This window comes from Cryptotermes secundus, unplaced genomic scaffold, assembly GCF_002891405.2.
Source record: "Cryptotermes secundus unplaced genomic scaffold, Csec_1.0 scaffold737, whole genome shotgun sequence".
NCBI lineage: Eukaryota > Metazoa > Arthropoda > Insecta > Blattodea > Kalotermitidae > Cryptotermes > Cryptotermes secundus.
The window spans coordinates 596,765-615,752 of record NW_019727105.1 but is presented as its reverse complement, the minus strand read 5'-3'; the positions used below and the strand labels follow the sequence as shown (position 1 = coordinate 615,752).

Sequence of the window (18,988 nt, the reverse complement as noted above, 5' to 3'; positions counted from 1 at the left end):
TAGTCACAAGTCAAGAAGTACAACGTACGTATAGTCATACACATCAATAAGTACATAATAAAGTAAGCCTAAACATGCACATTACTTAATATAACTAAAACAATTCTTAAGTTATTATAATATGAACATAATACGTAGGTCAGTCAAAAAGTTCTCGGAATTCCCCTGCAGATGGAGAACAAGCGATAAGATAGCGCACACACTGTTGTTTTCGGAAGCTCGGCATGTCTGCTCGCGGGCGCAACAGGTCTATACAGGTTTAAGTGTGCAGTGTCGTTACTGTTCCGTTTGAATTAGACGGCACAATGTCGCAGTTCGAACAGCATGCGAACATTGAGTTCGTGTGCAAATTGGGAAAATCTGCTTCAGAGACGCTATTGGCCCTGCAGCAAATTTATGGTGATGCTGCACTAAACAAATCCGCAGTTTATTACTGATTTTCCCAGTTTAAGGATGGGAAGGAGACGTCAGAGGATGACCAGCACAGTGGGAGACCTTCGACATCCAGAACCAAAAAAATGATTGGAAAAGTGCGACAACTGATTCGATCTGATCGAAGAATGACCATCACAGAGTTGGAGCAAGAAGTTGGTACTGTTACTGGCCATTTCTACGTGCAAGTTTTGCAGAGGTTGCGTGATGTGCTTCGGAGGAAATGGCGTGACAAGTGGAAGGGACAGTGGTTTCTGCATCATGATAATGCACTGAGCCACACATCGCTTGTTGTGCCGCAATTCATCGCCAAGAAAAACATTCCTGTCATCACTCAACCACCATACTCTCCAGATCTTGCTCCGAGTGACTTTTGGCTGTTCCCTACTCTGAAAATGGACTTCAAGTGGACAGGTTTTGCAACCATGGAGGACATCAAATCGAATGCAAAGGCTGAGCTCTGGAAGATTCCAAAAGAAGCCTTCCACCGCTGCTTCCAACAATGGTAGGATCAATGGAGCAAGTGTGTATGCGCGCAAGGGTCCTACTTTGAAGGTGATTAGGTAAGCGTTGCCATATGTCCTACCATTAGAGTGCTATACCACCATTCCAGGAACTTTTTTGATTGACCCTTGTAGTACTCTAGTAATAGACACCTAGTAAATAGCAGCAAAATAATAACTACAAATACATTCCATCAACATCCCATTCACTGATAGGTTGTATAAGAATTCTGTAATCTATATCACAGGTTATATACATTAATGATACTGTTAATGCTCACTGTACAATGGAAATTAATGGACTTAATGACAGAACCTTTAATGCATTTAAATGTTAGTATTAGTCAATGAACAAGGAAACCTAATGAACCAAATGGCAGGGCTTTTTAATGAATTTAGATGTTAGTAGTAATCACCGAACAAAAGAGAGTAACGGATTTGATGGAAGTGCCTTGTAAGTAAACTCATGCACTTAACAAGAGTCTCAGTCATGTAAAAAGCAGAGAATGTGAAGTATGAAACCACTAAAGGCAGGACATAAATTTGATGAAAGTACATAGTTTTAATTGAAAGTGTTATTCAGGCCTGTTAGTCACTGATCATCTGTCACATGGGCACGCATGGCTATACTTACCAACATACAGGCAGCCATAGAAAGCACATATGAGATCAATGCCTGGTGGGAATATGAGTGCAACATGGTCCCCTGTGTTGATCTTTCCCTTTTCCAAAAGAAGATTTCCAACACGTTCTGCCTTCTTGTGCAATTGTGAACATGACAACATTGTTGCTACAGCACCCTTTGAGTTGAGCAGTGTAAAGATTACGTGATCTGCTGTGCTCTGGGCCCGCCATCGCAATATCTCTGAGATAAACTGGAACTGGAAGCAACACAAAAGTAAACTATAAACTTGTAGCAGTATGTGAGGGAACATTATACCGAAGTGATAAATTACTGTTTTGTATGTCCAATAGAGACACATTACAAAATTAATGAACTCATACAGTCAACCTTATGAGAGCAGAGACCTCCCAAACAAAAGCTCACTACATGAAGTATATCACTAAATCACTCCATTCACTTGCAGCAATAGAGATCCTTTATGAGTAACTGCCCAGTGTTAAGCAGCATTGTTCACATTTTCATTTCTATCTTACCATGGTCTTCTACTTGGTACTTAATTTCAGAGAGTGATTTTATTTTGGGAACTTAATCTGAACAGTCATCTTCATTTTATACCATGAAACAGGGATCAAATGCAGTACGACAGTCATTCATCAAATACATAAGAAATGACACCTGTAAATTGGTTGCCTGCCCTTAACTTCATATTTACTAACAGTCACACATTTACAAATAAAAGTCACCTAACAAAATACTGAATGAACAATATATTCTATTGTGATTGAGTCACTATAGACTGGGTTTGGATAGGTAATTGGATTTACTGAACACTTACAGATCATAACTACAAATAACTATACCGCCATCCCTAATTCACACACTCCACACTTCACTACAGCAAATGCTAAGCCTTCTTAGTCTGTTGTCTTCACCGTACTGCTGGGTAATGTCTTCCAATAGTGGATGTTTCTCTGCTCCTGGCCTCATGTCCTCACAGGCTGGTATTTATCTTGCAACTAGCTCAGCATTCCTAAGCAATGACTTACAGCAAAATGGGGGCTCCTCCACCTTCCATGCCTCTGCCAGGGGCGATTGTCTGCAATGATGTCCGATGGGTCTGTCTCCCAACTGCTAACTGCAGACTCACAACTCTTGACTGCCCTAGACTTCCCTCTAGATTGGCTGACTTTACTTGTTCCATTGGTATTCATGCTTTAGCCTTGGGACATACCCAACAGATAAAGACCACTTCCAATCGTTCCTCCATTGTTGCATGATATCATTATTGGCACAGATCCACAGATAACACTGTTCCCAACAGTACTTCACTGATTGTGTGGCATAGCATGACAGGTTCCATTGTTGCATCACTGTTTATCGTGTCATAACCAAGTAATGGATCTCTCTTCTGATTGAACTATTCTGGCTTTCAGTGTACATGCCACAATATGGTTCATGACAATTCCCTTTCTGTTATACCAGTGAAGAGTGGAAATCCTGCTCATGTGGTGAACAGTTAAGATATACAGTGAAGTCAGATATACAACACAGTACAACTTAAACTGTGGACTGTTAAACACACAACTCATGACTGCACTTTAAAAATCACTATCACACACAGACTAGTATTCTTAGTCAGGTTTTCACTGCTCTGCTTCTTAACATCTTCCAACAATGGATGTTAGCATACCTCTGGGTTACCGAACTGCTCCCAGCATCAGCTACCAGAATGTTGACTGGCACAAATATGCAAAGACTTTCAACTATAGATTTGTGTTGAAACACCATGGTGTAACTGACAGATCTCCATCATGTAGTGAATGAAATAGCAAAAGTACTGTAACTGCTGTGCTCGAGACTAATTATATCCTACACCAAAAGCACTTTGAGGGGTGGTGGAAAATTCCTTTTTTCAAACACTTACCTAAATGCCTACCTGATCATCTAATTAACTTTCTGGGGACAGAAAATTTAACACTAATACCAAGGTCCACCATCTCACACACTCAAAGTTAATTTCTCAATGATTCATTTTAATGTTATGTTGTAGTCTTAATCTACCAATGGCCATTTGCCAAGTGCTTTCCCACATAAAATTTGGTATGCATTTCTCTCTCACATAAGCATGCATGCACACACAATACTAAAAATTAGAAACTAAGTTTCATGAAGTAAATTTATTCCTGTGCCTAAGCAGCCCATGAAAGTAGATAGGTGGGCTGGAGGAAGTAAAGCTCTACAGTCTTAATTTCAGCACTAGATGCCCTTGAAGCATTCACTGAGACCAGCTACACACTGAGGAGCTGGGGTTTGATTCCCCACAGAGATAAACACTGTATGCAAAGAAGTCACAGCATGAACCTGACTGCTCACCTCCATCCAGCAAAAATGTTATATGGATTCTTGTTTATTTTTTTATTTTTCATTAATTAATGATTTATTCAATTTCTAAGATTCTACATTGTCAGACAGTAGGTTGATTAGTGAATAATGAATAAGAAAGAAAGAAGTCTTGGCCTGAATTAAGGCACTATTCTGACGCTTGCATGAGCTGAGGAAAAGCATGAAAAACCTCAGTCAGAATAGCCAGTTTTCAGGCCAAGATCTGAAACCATGACTTCATGAATAAGAGTGCTCATCACCTAACCAGAATGTTTTGTAAAAATACAAAGAACTCTCCTTCCATATCTATTTATGGCAATAAACAAAAAACTTCAAATTATACTGTGGTTGCATAAACCATAAAATATCATAAACACAATTTGCTCTTAATTCAACATACTTTACACAAACACACATGCCTGAAATTGTATGACAAAAAAATACTGAAAATTCTGTAAGAGACAAGTAACCACAGCAAAAGGCTGTGCATGAAATTATAACTGTGAAGATACAGACGAGCAATCCATCTTCCCACAGGCTGCATGAGTAGAAAAGTATAAAAACAAATTATATTTATCATCTATCATCATTTTAATATGAAAATCTGGTTTACAATTTCTCAAAAATCTTGACAAAAACGTGGCGTTATGAAAAACTCCTTAAGACTTATTTCTCACCTTACGAGCGGAGTCAGACTCCTCATCTACAATGCCCATATCCCTGCCTTGCGCAGAGGCCAGGCGGTTACCCTGAACTATGTTGCCCACCATGACTGAGGCAGGGCCAACGTCTGTAACAAAGTCAGCAGCTAGGAAGCCACATTACAAAAAAATGCTGTTGTAGCGTATTGTAAATCTAAAAGAAACATACACAGTACAATAGTCCATTCATAATACCAGTTACATTCTAACATGTTTCTTGTTTTTTGGAGAAAATTTTCCATGTTCATGGAAATGATCTGGAGGCATGTGAGAAATGATTAGCATTATGAATGAGCTACACAGATACAGAACTTCAAACAGCAAAAATCAGAAAATTCCAAATTTCCACATCAGTTTTTAAAGAATACTATACAAGTTTTTATAAAACATTATTTGATTCCTATGAATTGTGAAATATATTTTATAAGTGCTTTAAGTTCAGAGACGTACACAGATACAAGTGTAAACTGTGAAATTTTTGTAATTCTATCAATTCAGAAGGATAGTACATGCCAATACAAGAAGAATATTATTTCTGTTATGCTTAGTTCAAGTCAGTATATACAGTATGGAGAAATGTGACCTTCATTTCATTCAAATCCAAAAACAAATTATACTGACAATTTAACAAATAAAAATAGTCACATGTTCACATTTGCATAGAGAACATAAAGAACTGTAGCAACTTACAGTAATTATTCAGGTGCTAACCACACATCAACATCAATACTCTTGGATATGTACCAAAACAGCACACAAACCAAACAGTTGTGCATGGAGTTGAGGTTGTGTTATGTCTCTCAGGATCTAAACTCCTTTTCAACAGAACCCAGTTTTTACTTTTTCACACACATGGTGCAAAGAATTATCCAAGATTTTGAGGGACTTACACCTTTGCAGTCCCCTTGGATATGAAAATGTGGTTTCTGGTATGCTATATGTACTGTATATGTGGGTGTGTCCCTGGCTAGTATCTGAATGCATGGATGGATTTTATCCATATCTGGTATTCAAGACAGTATCTATCACAGGTCAGTGCCCAGTGAGTATGAACTTTGAAGCTCCAAAACTAGAGGGCCTTCAGATGGGTATCAAAACAGAAACTGGTGATTTTCTTCAAAACAGCTCTAATAATTTTGACTGGTAATTTATGAAGATGGCCTCCCTAAATAAATATATAACGGTATAAGCGCTAGGTGCCCCAACGTAAAATGTATATTTCATTGAAACTAGCTTAAGGGTCTGATGGAGTTTGCTGTTGTTTTGTATTCTATAACCAACAATGGTCTATCAAGCAACAATCAATTTTGCTTCCAAGGCAACATAATCAAGGTCAGCCATATATAAGAAAGTATGTACAACATCTTTGCACTGACTTTCTTGGCTCTACCCATGATTACCAGATCAGGTAAATAGGGGTGAGGAAAAATTACTACACACTCCATTTGGTAGCACACTGAGCAATGTTACGGCTCTTGGATGATGTCATGCCTTCCAGCCATGTTAATCCCTACCCCTTCATCCCGTGCTGGAGTGTATCACGTGGGATTCCGCTTCCTCTCCCCGTCCCCTCCCCAAATGGCTCGGAAGAAGCCGGTTAGTGAATCAAGATTCATTCGCTGTTTGGATCCACAGCATATCGGACGTACGCGGCCAGCCTGGGATATTTTTCAAATTCGGTTTCGGAAGGTATTCTAAATTATGTCTGGGGGGTTGTGCTCGCAACGCACGTCGGGGGTTTTGCTTGCACTATAGGTTATTGTGTGGCAGAGCGATGGGCTTTAATTTAACGTTACGTCATTGTGTTTTCTTTCCTAGGAATCATCTGTGGGCAAGGAATATTTGTTAATGTTTATTTTGTGCCTGCTGAAGTAGCATGATGGTAAACAAGAGTAATAAGCAGTGAGAGTGGGCTGTTAAGTGTCGTCTGATGCTGCAGTTAAGGCAAGAGTAAAGTAACTGACAAATGTGGTCACAGGTTGTATGTTTTGGGGCCCACGGCTTCTATTAACTTCTAATTGTTGTATTCTGTTTTATTGTGTTTCTCTTATTAAATTAATTTATGATTGTGAACTAGTCTTGTTGACTGGAAGTGTCTCCCTGCTGTGGCTTGGAGTCCCTACTACATCTAGGGAGCATTGTGAACATAACATGAGAGCCCCTGACGATGCGCCGTTCCTATCTTGGACGTAAGAAGTGCTAGAGATCAGGAAGTAATCGGCACAACATATACTATTATAATGTTAGTGTTGGACCATTGCTGAATGAAATGAATTACGTGATATCCTCACAGATGTTACCCCAGTGCTTATGTACCACATCAAAAAAGCATATACAAAGAGTGCAGGTAGAAAGCTCTGTACTGTTTTAACTCTAACATTGGCTGGAGGTATGTGGTCAGCAGAGTCTCTGCTACTCATAGTACAAGGGGCTGGAAAGGCACCACACCCAATTTGGATGTGGTGATAGAAATTCTTGCCACTGCCAGAAATCAAATCTGACCACTAAACAAGGTGACTCTCGCAGCAACACTTCTGCCTTATATTCTAGAGGTTCCAGGTTAAAATCACAGGAGGGACACAGACTATCCAGACAGGATTTTTGTAATTTTCCTCAGAAGCTCCAGAAGAATACCAGGACAGTATCTAGAAATAGGCTATGACAACTTCCTACCACACCCTTTCCAATTCATTAATCATCCTACAACTTTGTGCCATACAGTTTGAGTTATGGATAGTGTCATTAAGTAAGCCATAAAATAAATAAAAAGGAAACAAAGAAACCAGGCCATCCAGCCCATAGCCAGTCACTTTACTGGGTCAACCATTGTAGTGGTAGTTGGTTATATTTTATGCTGGGAAATCTTCCTAAACAGGAACATTATTTGCTGGACCACTTTATAGAATGAAAGCTACCATACCCAAGTGATTTATAAGGTTTGTTCCATTACATATTTATCAGAACAAAAACACCATCAAGGAAGTTATAGTAAAGTGTATTTTACTGAGTATGATGAGTCAGTTTTGAGAAATGTAACAGTATTTATGTATGCAATATTTATTTGTACATATTGTTACATTCTGTTTTTAGTTTGCACTGATGTGTTCTGCATCTAGTTTTAGATATACCAATATGCTTCTTGTTATGACCTGACTTCATAACTAGCAAATTAAATCGGTGGTATTGTGGCAGCTCATATGTCAGAGGCATCTGATTTGAATCGTCAGGAAACCACCTATCCTAGTTACTCTGTGTATTTCCTAAGTCATGCCAAGTGAATGAATTGTAGTAGAGAATGGCATTTCCTTCTCCGTCCACCTGAACTCACAGTATGTAACCACCACTACATCTTAGGTCCAGCGACTGAGACCAGCTCTTTCTGGTGTGTCAAACCAAGTAGGAACCTTTCCTACCTTACACATGTTGATTAACAACGTCCAAAATAACGACCATATTTATTGAAACACACCATCAATAGAAACATTCAAACTTTCCTGTCATTACACCTTGTTCAACACAACATAATCCTTGCTGTTTGTCTGCATTTAATAATCTATGAATAAATAGAGATGTACGAATATGGATGAATCCTGCATCAGTTACGAAGATTAGTTTATGGCAAATGATATAATAGAATGACCATGTACAGTGAACTTGAAAAATATGGAAAGAAATGGTTGTGGCCTATTTAAAGCACTACCCTTGCCTTCAACTAGTGGGAATGTGGTAAACCACAAAACACTTCAGTCAGGATTATTAATATCCAAGGCAAGTTTCAAATGTGGTAATCTCAAATATAGTTATAAGCATTGTGCTTGGGCCATTTACTCAGTGAGAAACATAAGACAATCAAGAACTATATATAAGCACACTGACTGGAATGTGACTGTCCAGTGCCATAATACTAGACATACAATTATGAAATATTTACAAAACTAACTCTTGTATAAACTACAATACCAAAACTACAGCTTGAGATTACCAATAATATCTACTGCAATAATCTCACAAAATATAACCAACAAAAGGTGAAATGGTGTTTACATATATAGCAACTTATTTAATACTCAGAAACAACAAAATTAACTCGTAAGGTAAAAACATATTTGTATGTACATTAGAGAAAGAAGATAACACCTAATCAGTTAACACAAATACTGACAGGAGATAACATAAACCCTTTTGTCTATATTATGAACTTTTTAAATAAAGTTTCAGGCAGTCATAGGACAAGTGGGTTAGAGTTGTGTATCAGGCTTATATAAATGAATGCACCCAACTGATATTCTATTGCCTTTATGCCCATTCAGTTGAAAAAGAAGAAAATGTATTTAATGGACGAATACTTAATTAGTAAGAGTGAGTTCAATTATAAGAGCTGCAGTAATTGAATAGATGTACACCTAAACTTACACACTACACACAGTGCTTTATGTAAGATTAATTTGATGATGATGATGATAAATTTCATAACAGAATAAACAACAAACATAAGATTTCATAAAGCAGTTACACGTGACAGATGGAAATTAATGACTTCAATAGAATCTATAGCATGTAGCTGATTTAGCTAAAAAAACAAATGTATCTAACTGTCAATTCACTGCTAAATTCTATCCAGTATTTCCTCATTCTGGAATCATCTGTTAATTGAGGAAGTTCAAACAAAATTTTGTGTTATCTTCCATCAGTGTTGCTGTAGCATTTGATCTTTCTTTCTCAGCAACATAGTTCCTATTACAAAAGTGCTTTATACTTTTTTAAGAACATATAGAAACTTGGTAGCATATTAGGTGCTCCTAACAAGATAAAAGATTCACAAATTGCTACTACTGGAAGAACAAGATAATACTGGCATTAAGCAAAGTGCAGCTGTATCAAGTACAGTACTGGCATGGTAACAGGCAACTAAATTCAGGGACTGAGTAAGATTCTCTTGTTTACCAACTGCACTGCATATGTGCATTCAAACAAAATGCCCATGCTAGAAGAATGTAAGACCTATCTTTTTTAGGGCACATGTATAGTGGAGCAGTTAGGCAAATGTCCAGCAGCAATACAAGGAAAGCAATAGCTGTTCATAGTGAAGCATTTCCACTTATGCCTACCACAGCACAAAGAAATACTAAACTCGTTTTTCTTAAGAGTACATCATGACAGTACAGTACAAGACTTCAACAGCAGCCCAGCATGGACCAAAAACTTCAACAGTACTGACATGAATTCCTTGTCTCTTGTTTCCATTTGACCATCACTTAAAATCCTATTTTTCAGAGTACGAATTATTAATAGGATTAATCAATAATTAGATCACTATCACTGGAGAAGAGCACTGAGTCAAGCAAAGAAAACAAGCGATCTTATTTTAATGTCTGCCTCTTCAACAGAGGGAGCTGAATAGCTTTAGCTAACATTCATTACGCATGTTCTGACATGTCTGTATTGTTTTACTCCACCATACATCACCCATAGAGTTCAGAGTTGTCCTGCTTTAATAGGATTTAGACTCCAATAGGTTCCAGATTCTATACAAAAATATACTGCACCCCTGGTTACTCTGCATGAAAACAAATAGTTCACAACTTTCCAATTGTGAAGTGAAGTAAGTATCTCTGGTTCTCATCACATTGTGATGATGTTCTGATCTGAAAGTGTTCCAACAGGGCTTCTTTAGAGATGTGCGAGAAGAATATTTAATTCTGATTTACACATTGAGTAATGAACTGGAATGCACGCATTAGATTCACATTAATTACCATAATTACTGAGTTCAACAAACTGAAAATTCTTTTCTCTAATGTGTGGTTGTGTAGTGTATTGTACTGTGCTGAGGTACTGCAGGAGTAACTTAGACAGTAAGAAATATGGCCCTTGAATTAATAGCTCACTTATCTTATTACAATGCAATTATGTTTGCAATTGTCCAGTGCCTAAAATATATTCAATATATATGATGTTTCAGAAGTTGGCTCAACTCATATCTTCAGGTGATCAATTGCCAGTAGGCTGACAAACACCTCTCATTGTTTTTATATTTTTAGTAACAATGGCATTAAACACATAATCCTTTCAATATCAAATATGTACTAATTAACTAACTTCATGGAGCTGAGCCCTTCTTGAGAAGCCACCGATTGTGCAGCTACTTTAGAACTTCTCAGCATTCTATGGAACCCAAAGTTTTGTTACTGTGTACACAAGAGCCCTTCACTGGTACCTGTCCTGAGCCAGATCAATCCAGTCCATACCACCCTATTCTATTTCTCTAAGATCCATTTTAATATTGTCCATCCACCTATGACTTGGTCTTCTTAGTGGCCTCTTTCCCTCTGGCTTTCATACCAATATCCTATATGCCTTTATCTTTGGNAGCAGTGACGCGGCGGGTGAGTCAGCGCTCCCCTCAGCGGTAACGTAACGCTCGCGTAATAGGCGAGTAATCACCCCGCATCCTGGCAGCTATGCGCGGTGACGTCACGAGCGGAGCCGAAGATAGCCGAGCCCCGTAACCGGGCAACTATGCAAGGCGAATCAACAGCGGTGACGTAATAGGATTACGTGGCCGTATTGTCCGATCGAGGTTACATAAGGAGCAGCGAAGGCTATTCCCAGTCAGTTATAAAGTAACAGTCGCCGAGTCGAGTTGTAAAGGCAGCCAGTCAGTTGAAACATAACAGCCGCGTGTGCGATAACCAGTGATAACCAGTCATATCTGGAGTGTGTATTTCAGGGAGACTTGTATAGCTCCCGCGTTATTATTACTTGAAGACTCGTGAAGATCGTGTTAAGAGATTTTGTTGTAGGGTTTGTAAAGTGTGGAAACCCGTAATATTGTGATAAGTAATTATAGCCGTTTCTTGTAGATTGTTGAATAAACCAATTAACCATCTTTACGGCGTATTCTGTAACGTAAACACGTTACAATAACATACTTCTACAAGATTTATTTTTGTCTCTTTTTATACTCGCACTTTCTTCTCCCCTTTTAGATCCTTTCTTCAGATCTTGCATTAATTATTTAATTACCCTGACAGTCCATCTCTTTCAGTTCCAATACATTGCAAAAATAATATATAAATGTTGAAAATCACACTCAGCAACTACCAGCCCATTTCAATAACATTCCTTGTCTATAGATGTTTAAGAAGTACTTTCACTGGTCTCCATACAAGGCATACTGGAAAGTTCCTGGACTGTTATTGTTGTAACTATCTCGGTGAAAGAAGACGACACGGGAGATCAAGGTCATACTTTCACAAGCCTATTGCATCAGTCAGCCATGTGACATCACGCCGTGAACACACATTGTTTTTACACAAGTGCTATTTCAACTTCATGTTTTGTTCTGTCTGCGATGGATGACAAAATCAAGCAATGTGTCTGCATCAAGTTTTGCGTGAAGCTCAGTAAATCTGCTACTGAAATCCCTGAAATGATTCGTGAGGCTTTTGGAGAACATTCTTTAAGCCGGACAGTGGTTTCTGCATGGCATTTGCGTTTCAAGGCCTGTCAAGTGTCAGATGAAGGTGATGAACGTTCAGAGCAAACAAGACCCAGCAAAACAAAAAAAATGTTAAAAATATGTGAGAGCTCATCCATATAGACTGCCATCAAACAATCCAAGAGCTTGCAGACACCACTGGGATCAGTTATGGAGTTTGCCAGGATATCTTAACAGAAAATTTGAACATGTGCCGCACTGCCATGAAGTTTGTTCCCTTACTCTTGAAAAATGATCACAAGCAGGGGACACAAAAATGTGTGCCTTGAACTACAAGAGAAGCTAAGGAGGACCCAACATTTACTCATATCTCTAGGATCATAATGGGTGACAAAAGTTGGATTTATGGTTATGATCCAGAAACAAAGCAACAAGCATCGCAGTGGAAGAGCCCACAATCACCAAGAGCAACAAAAGATGTGACAGGTCCAGAGTTCAACAGAGAGCATGTTCATTGTTTTTTTCAATGTGATGGGGATTGTTCACCATGAATTTGTTCCTCCTAACATTATGGTCAACTCTGACTTTTACTATGACATTTTGAGACGCTTGACAGAAAATGTGCAATGAAAAAGACCGGAACTCTGGCACAACCACAAGTGGCTCCTTTATCACGCTGTGCCTGCCCACACATTCCTGAAAACCACAGAGTTTGTGACTAACAACATGGTTATCATTCCCCATCCTCCCTACTTGCCAGACTTGGTCCTCTGTGATTTCACTGTTTCCTAAATTGAAAATGAAACTGAAGGGACGTTTTGAAACAGTGTCTGACATTCACAGGGAATCACAAGTGGTACTCAACAGAATTAAGGAAAATGACTTCCACGGTGCTTATGACATGTGGAAAAAATGATGGTATTGCTGTGTACATTTCCAAGGAGACTATTTTGAAGGAGATGGCAGTCAAAACTGAGTAAGTTAAGCCAGCATTTCTTTCTTGACCTAGTCTGGGAAGTTTCCGATAGAACCCCATATGCCATAGCATCCTACACAATTTACAAAGCCATATAGCATCATGCCAGCCTAGAAAACCGAAATTAACCACCATGGGGATTCGTTGCGCTGACCATGTGACACCCACTATCCACTAAAGTTGGCACTAACTTTGCTGACAAGCGGCGGTCATTCAGTCGGTCAACTCCACTTGCGGACTGAAACCACGGAGTTATATGGCATCATGATAATCACTCCCAGGTGGCATACAGCAGGAAATGCTTCAAACAATCTTAGTGTTTTCAGCAAAAGCATCATTATGGTGATTTTGCTGCAGCATGGGAGCATACTGGCATGCTTACAGATGCAAACTGGGTGTTAAATGGACATTACGTGGTAAAACAAAAAAATCTGTATATTTCCTTCCTGAGACCACAGAGATGGGCATTATGGTTAAATATAATGTATATAACAGGAAGCCTGAAAGCACAATGTCATGGACTCCTTTCCTGAAACATCATATATATCAAATACACTTAAAAAAATGGATAATGTCCAACATAATTACGGTATAATGATTAAACCACTGTAAAAAATAATCATGCCATTTTATTTTCTAAGTTACAAATAATCTAACTTCTTCTTCAAGACCACTCAACTGTTATATAATGCAAGCAAAAGCAGTACTATGTATGATACTGGCTGAGAAAGCAACATACCTGAATGGACCTCACGAGGCTTCGGCAGGTTGGTAACACAAGTGTGAGGACACAGCAGCACATTAGCTGGATGCAGTGTTCCTTCAAGAAACCGGCGCTTTGTCTCTGAGAGGTGAATGCCCCCAAGTGGTGTCTTGGGGAGGTAGTTCGGTGGGACCAATGCCAGGCAGTATATCCCCACTTGATGGATTGAATCAACCGCCTGCAGAACGCGCGACATCCACTGGAAGCTCTGGAAATACCATATACATACAGCAAAAAATTAGCCTTTACTCAGTTTGTAAGCCAACCACTGATGCAAGACAGTCCAATCCAGTTCAATTCATAATTTATAATTCAATGTAATTCCTATGACCTGAACCAACATTACCTTCCCATCTTGTCATCAGTCTTCCGAATGGCTACTTTCCGAGAGATTTCTTACCATATCTATATACAAAGTTTTCCTTTTCTTTACCAAAATTATAAGTAAAGCTCATACAAAGATCCTTGATTTTATTACCCACATACGAGTAGTTAACCTACATATACAATGTTTGTCTTGGATGTATATCAACCATTCCATGGCTATGTTTTTCTCTCATGGTCAAAACATCTTCCCCATTGATTTGTCTTCAAATACTGATATGTGTGTTTTATGTGGATCTATCCCTCCACAACCCCTACATTTTCATTCCATGGTGCTTAATTAATTAAAAACAGGGACAACATAACCTCTATGTCACATTCTTCTGAGTGTAAGACTACATTTTACAAAACAACTAATAAAGTGTGGTGTGTGTGTGTGTGTATATATATATATATATATCAACTTCTGAAGAGAGGAAAATTAGGCTGCCTCACCTCACAAAGCATATAAAAGCTGGTGTATATATAAGGTTGAAGGGTACACAGTTTGCAGACTCTGTGACATCTTACCTCCTCCTCACTGCAGTCAGGCCGCTGCTCTGCAATGACACAAATCCGCTCATCACGAAGCACACGTATACTGAACACAGCAATCCGTCCACGATAGATGAATTTCATAGGTTCCACAGCAAGCACTGTTGCAATGATATCATCTGCATTATGCTTCCGTCCTGTTACTGTCATCAGTCCATCACGTGAGCCACAAACAAACACTAAGCCACCCTGTTGTGAAAAGGATAAATTCCACATTAAATTTTAAGTGTCTGTTTTGCAATAAAATATCCTAACCTCAACAGGGACACAGCATGGACTCTACAATTTGTTGTACTAAGTGAATGTTTATATGTACAATCATGTCCGTACATTTGTTCCATCTCTGAAGGTACTGAACACTACAATGACATTTACTATTAGAGCTCTACATAAAATAATAATAAAAAAATAAAATTTATTCAAGATTTGTACTTAATTTCTGAAACATTTATTTACTACATCCATTGAATTCTGATACTGTGAACACAATGATCATTAGTTCTTCCTGCATTTAACATCAGTGGCATTTCATTACACAGATATGCACATGGAAGTAGCAGGAGATCCTTACTGGGCCAAGAAATCCAAGGAGACCACTGCGTGTATATTCTGCTTCTCCTATTGGTTTTCCATCACTGCCAAGTGGCTGAACCCTGAAAGTGCTGTTGGTAAGGCCTTGCAGACCCCAATACTGACTTCCTGTTGCACCTGAATTTACACAGATCTCCCCCACCTCATCTGTCTTGCAAAGGTAAGATGGCCCATCCATTTTCACAACCACAATCACACCTGCAACATAATAACATTCACAGACTGTTACAGTCTTTACAAAACTTGTAGCATTCCATATGTATTAATAGTGGGGATGGGGCAGAAGGAAGAATTCTGTCTATCTGCAGTACATTTTAAGATATATGACTTGCCAGATCTTTCCTGTTAAAATTGTTATGGTGGAGGCCTGCCATATAAGCCAGTGGTTACCCTACTTACTTCTTCAGGGATTTAAGAGGGAACTAATCTCCTTTCCCAAGGACTTTCATACCATAAAATTGAAATTGTTTTAATTTAAGTGTGATAAGTACAGTTTACTGAACAGTGTTTTTGTTTTCTCCATACATATGATAAGCATATATTATATACATAATATAATTTTCTTGCAACAAAACAACAGCAATTTAAAGACACAGTCACCTCACGAAACATAGCTGAAAGTTACGTATTTCCTTTTGATTTTCATTTACAATAAAGTTCTTACTACTTGCAGACAGTGATATGAAGAGTAATAACTTGGGTTTTCCTTTACATTCTCTGAAAAATTCACTGCATTCTACATTGATCTAATAGAGAAAATTATGAATAAGTGTATGTGTACAAATGTTGAGAAACTTCACTGGCAATGCTATCAAGTCCAACAGAACATATACCCCACAACATATTCTGTAGCCTGTGTTAATAAGAAAATCAATTATGAACTACTTCTGGTATACATTCATTACTGCAGTACATGTAAAAAGAGTTACATATCAGTACAATAGGAGATGAGCCAGAAGCTGTGACACACTGAACATATACAGAAGGAAACAAACAATACTTACAACCAGGCATGACCTGCCCACAGTCTTGTAGAGTAAGTGACGTAAGGGAGTTCTCTTGGTCAACCCGTACAACTCCATAGCTGAGACCAGACATAGACAGCACACCCCTGCCTGTGGCATTTACCCCTGCACGCCCTGGCCTGAAGAATATCAAATACATCGACTATGTGTAAAACGGGTAACTATGATCATAACAATACTGAAAACTGATAAAATTATCAGAAGACCAGCAGAAGTGTTGCTTACATATGTGGTTTGGAAATATATACATATGTGAATTACACAGGTGTGGATAGGATTATATTCTCTTAAACACGATCATTTATTTTGGCAACATAGCGCACACAGTCATTGCAAAAAGACAGAATGACAATCATTTTATTTTATATATCCATTACTGGACAGTAAGGAAAAGTTCTGATTAATGTATATTCCTGTAATGTTTCCTCAAAATATATTTTTACTTACATTCACATTAATTAATATTTCTTTGATCCAGTTAACTCTCAAGATTTCTACTGGAATATTCTGATGTTATGGAAGGAACAACTTGCTTTTACTACATGTTCTGGACACATATTTATAGCTATAAAATACAGATCACTTAATGTAGTTCAAACTATGGTGAATGAAAGACCTTAGTATTAGATAACTTATGTTCACATTAATGAAACTCATACTGTTAACCTTCTATGACTTGGATACTTTCCCTGTTTAGTTATTCAGCATGATAAAAGAACTTATTTCAGTTTATATTCACAGATTTTCTGCATATACTGAACATGGAAAATGAAGCACACCATCTACATTTGTACATTCAACCAAAGCTTCTAAAACTCTCACATATGATATGTTGGAAGAATCTTACACATCAGCTACTCTTTATTTAAACATACAGAGAAAAGAACTGTGCCATGAATGCAGGTCTAGAGACTAGCTCCCTTTACTTTCTTAACTGATATGTATTTTATTTTTACTTATACACTTTGGAAGTATATAGTCCAAAGAGATGACCTTATATTAATATATTAACAAAGTAGAACATATGATTCAGATAGTCAATGTAGATTTTTCTTGGCATTTTATTATACATAGGTAAGTCAATAAGTAAGTTGCAAATGGATACAGAACTTAAACAAATAAGAGCACTAATTTGAAAAATGCTTTTATTTCTCAACATAATCTCCCTGTACATTGAGGCACTTGTCCCATCGTTTCACAAGCCCCTGAAGACCAGCAGCATAAAATTCTTTGGGCTGCTGTCAGAACCAGGCAGTGACTACGCTTTCTACAGCTTAATCATCAGGAAAATGTGCAGCCAAAAGATGATGTTTAAGAGGGCCAAACAAATGGAGGTCACTTGGAGCAAGGTCAGGGCTATATGGAGAATGTTCGAGGACTTCCAATTTGAAATTTCACAGTGTCTCATCTGTCGTGTTAGCAGTATGGGGACGCGCGTGGTCATGCTAGAGCAACACGCCTTTGGTGAGGAGTCCTGGTCGCTTCCGAAGTTACCTGAGGATGTTACAGTAGGAGTCGGCATTTACGGTCCTCTTAAACATCATCTTTTGGCTGAACATTTTCCCAACGATGAACCTGTAGAAAGGGAAGTCACCACCTGGTTCCGACAGCAGCCCAAAGAATTTTATGCTGCTGGCTTTCAGGGGCTTGTGAAACGATGGGACAAGTGCCTCAATGGGCAGGGAGATTATGTTGAGAAATATAAGCATTTTTCAAATCAGTACTCTTATTTGTTTAAGTTCTATATCCATTTGTAACTTACTTATTGATTTACTCTCATATTATATTATATTACATTACATTTCTGCAATACACAATATATTTCTGGTTGTGCTCTATATTTAGATATGACATGCCTTCTGCGTTCTCCATAACATGGCTGGACTCACCTCCTCACAGAGACTGTGAGACATTCACTGGAACTGGCACAAGGACAGATGGCATCGGGCCGCAGCCCTTTGGCCTGGAACACACTAAGGAACTGGTCACATGATGATAATGACCAGGGGTTAGCACCATCCGCTACAAGGAGAAGCCGCAGCGATGACAAACTCACTTCCTTGTGGTCCTTAGTCGCCAGCAACCCCCAGTGCAGGTCCCGTGACTTCACAACAGCTACACTTGCTGCCAACAGAAAATGATATCCAAACATGATTATCCGAAAGTGGTACAATTTCAGTGAATGGCACATCATTACACCCTTAACATATTCATACATGTGGAGAATGGGGCCTGGCTATCTGCTATCAGCTGTGCAACAGTAAGTGTTGAATTATATTCTATACACTAACATAACCTGCAATCCATTTGGAACATTCTGTTAATAATTCTATTATCTAGTAATGCCTGTAAGAGTGATAGTTTGCGAAACTAATTCCCTGTACAGAGATACAAGAAGGACTGGCATTTTCAGAGCATGGATAAGATCATTATCTGGAGTCTGAAAAATTATGCATTACTTTTTGAGAGGTAGGATAAGTGTATAGGGATGTCAGATATTTATGTGAATGGATATTATGTTGTAAAAATTCCAAATGGGCTTATGGCAACATTTTCTGGATCTTCTCATACTAGCCATAGTGTGAAAATATCTCGTTTGTATTCTGTGGAAAGATTACAGGTCCTCTTATA

At 38.4% G+C, this 18,988-nt stretch overlaps 1 protein-coding gene across 8 annotated transcripts in view; it reads right to left on the bottom strand.

Moving 5' to 3' along the window:
• The window catches only part of LOC111864481 (disco-interacting protein 2), a 624,392-nt gene that overhangs the window by 26,292 nt on the left and 579,112 nt on the right, over window positions 1-18,988 (bottom strand). For 7 of the 8 annotated variants that reach the window (XM_033751450.1, XM_023851752.2, XM_023851750.2 and 4 more), the window contains 7 exons: window positions 18,247-18,481; window positions 16,337-16,476; window positions 15,313-15,530; window positions 14,718-14,930; window positions 13,800-14,031; window positions 4,620-4,750; window positions 1,570-1,816 (listed from right to left, as the gene is read on the bottom strand). In XM_033751450.1, coding sequence (XP_033607341.1) covers window positions 1,570-1,816; window positions 4,620-4,750; window positions 13,800-14,031; window positions 14,718-14,930; window positions 15,313-15,530; window positions 16,337-16,476; window positions 18,247-18,481 — 1,416 coding nt within the window. The remainder of the gene's footprint in view (window positions 1-1,569; window positions 1,817-4,619; window positions 4,751-13,799; window positions 14,032-14,717; window positions 14,931-15,312; window positions 15,531-16,336; window positions 16,477-18,246; window positions 18,482-18,988) is intronic. The other variant, XM_033751446.1, reaches the window with a different exon arrangement.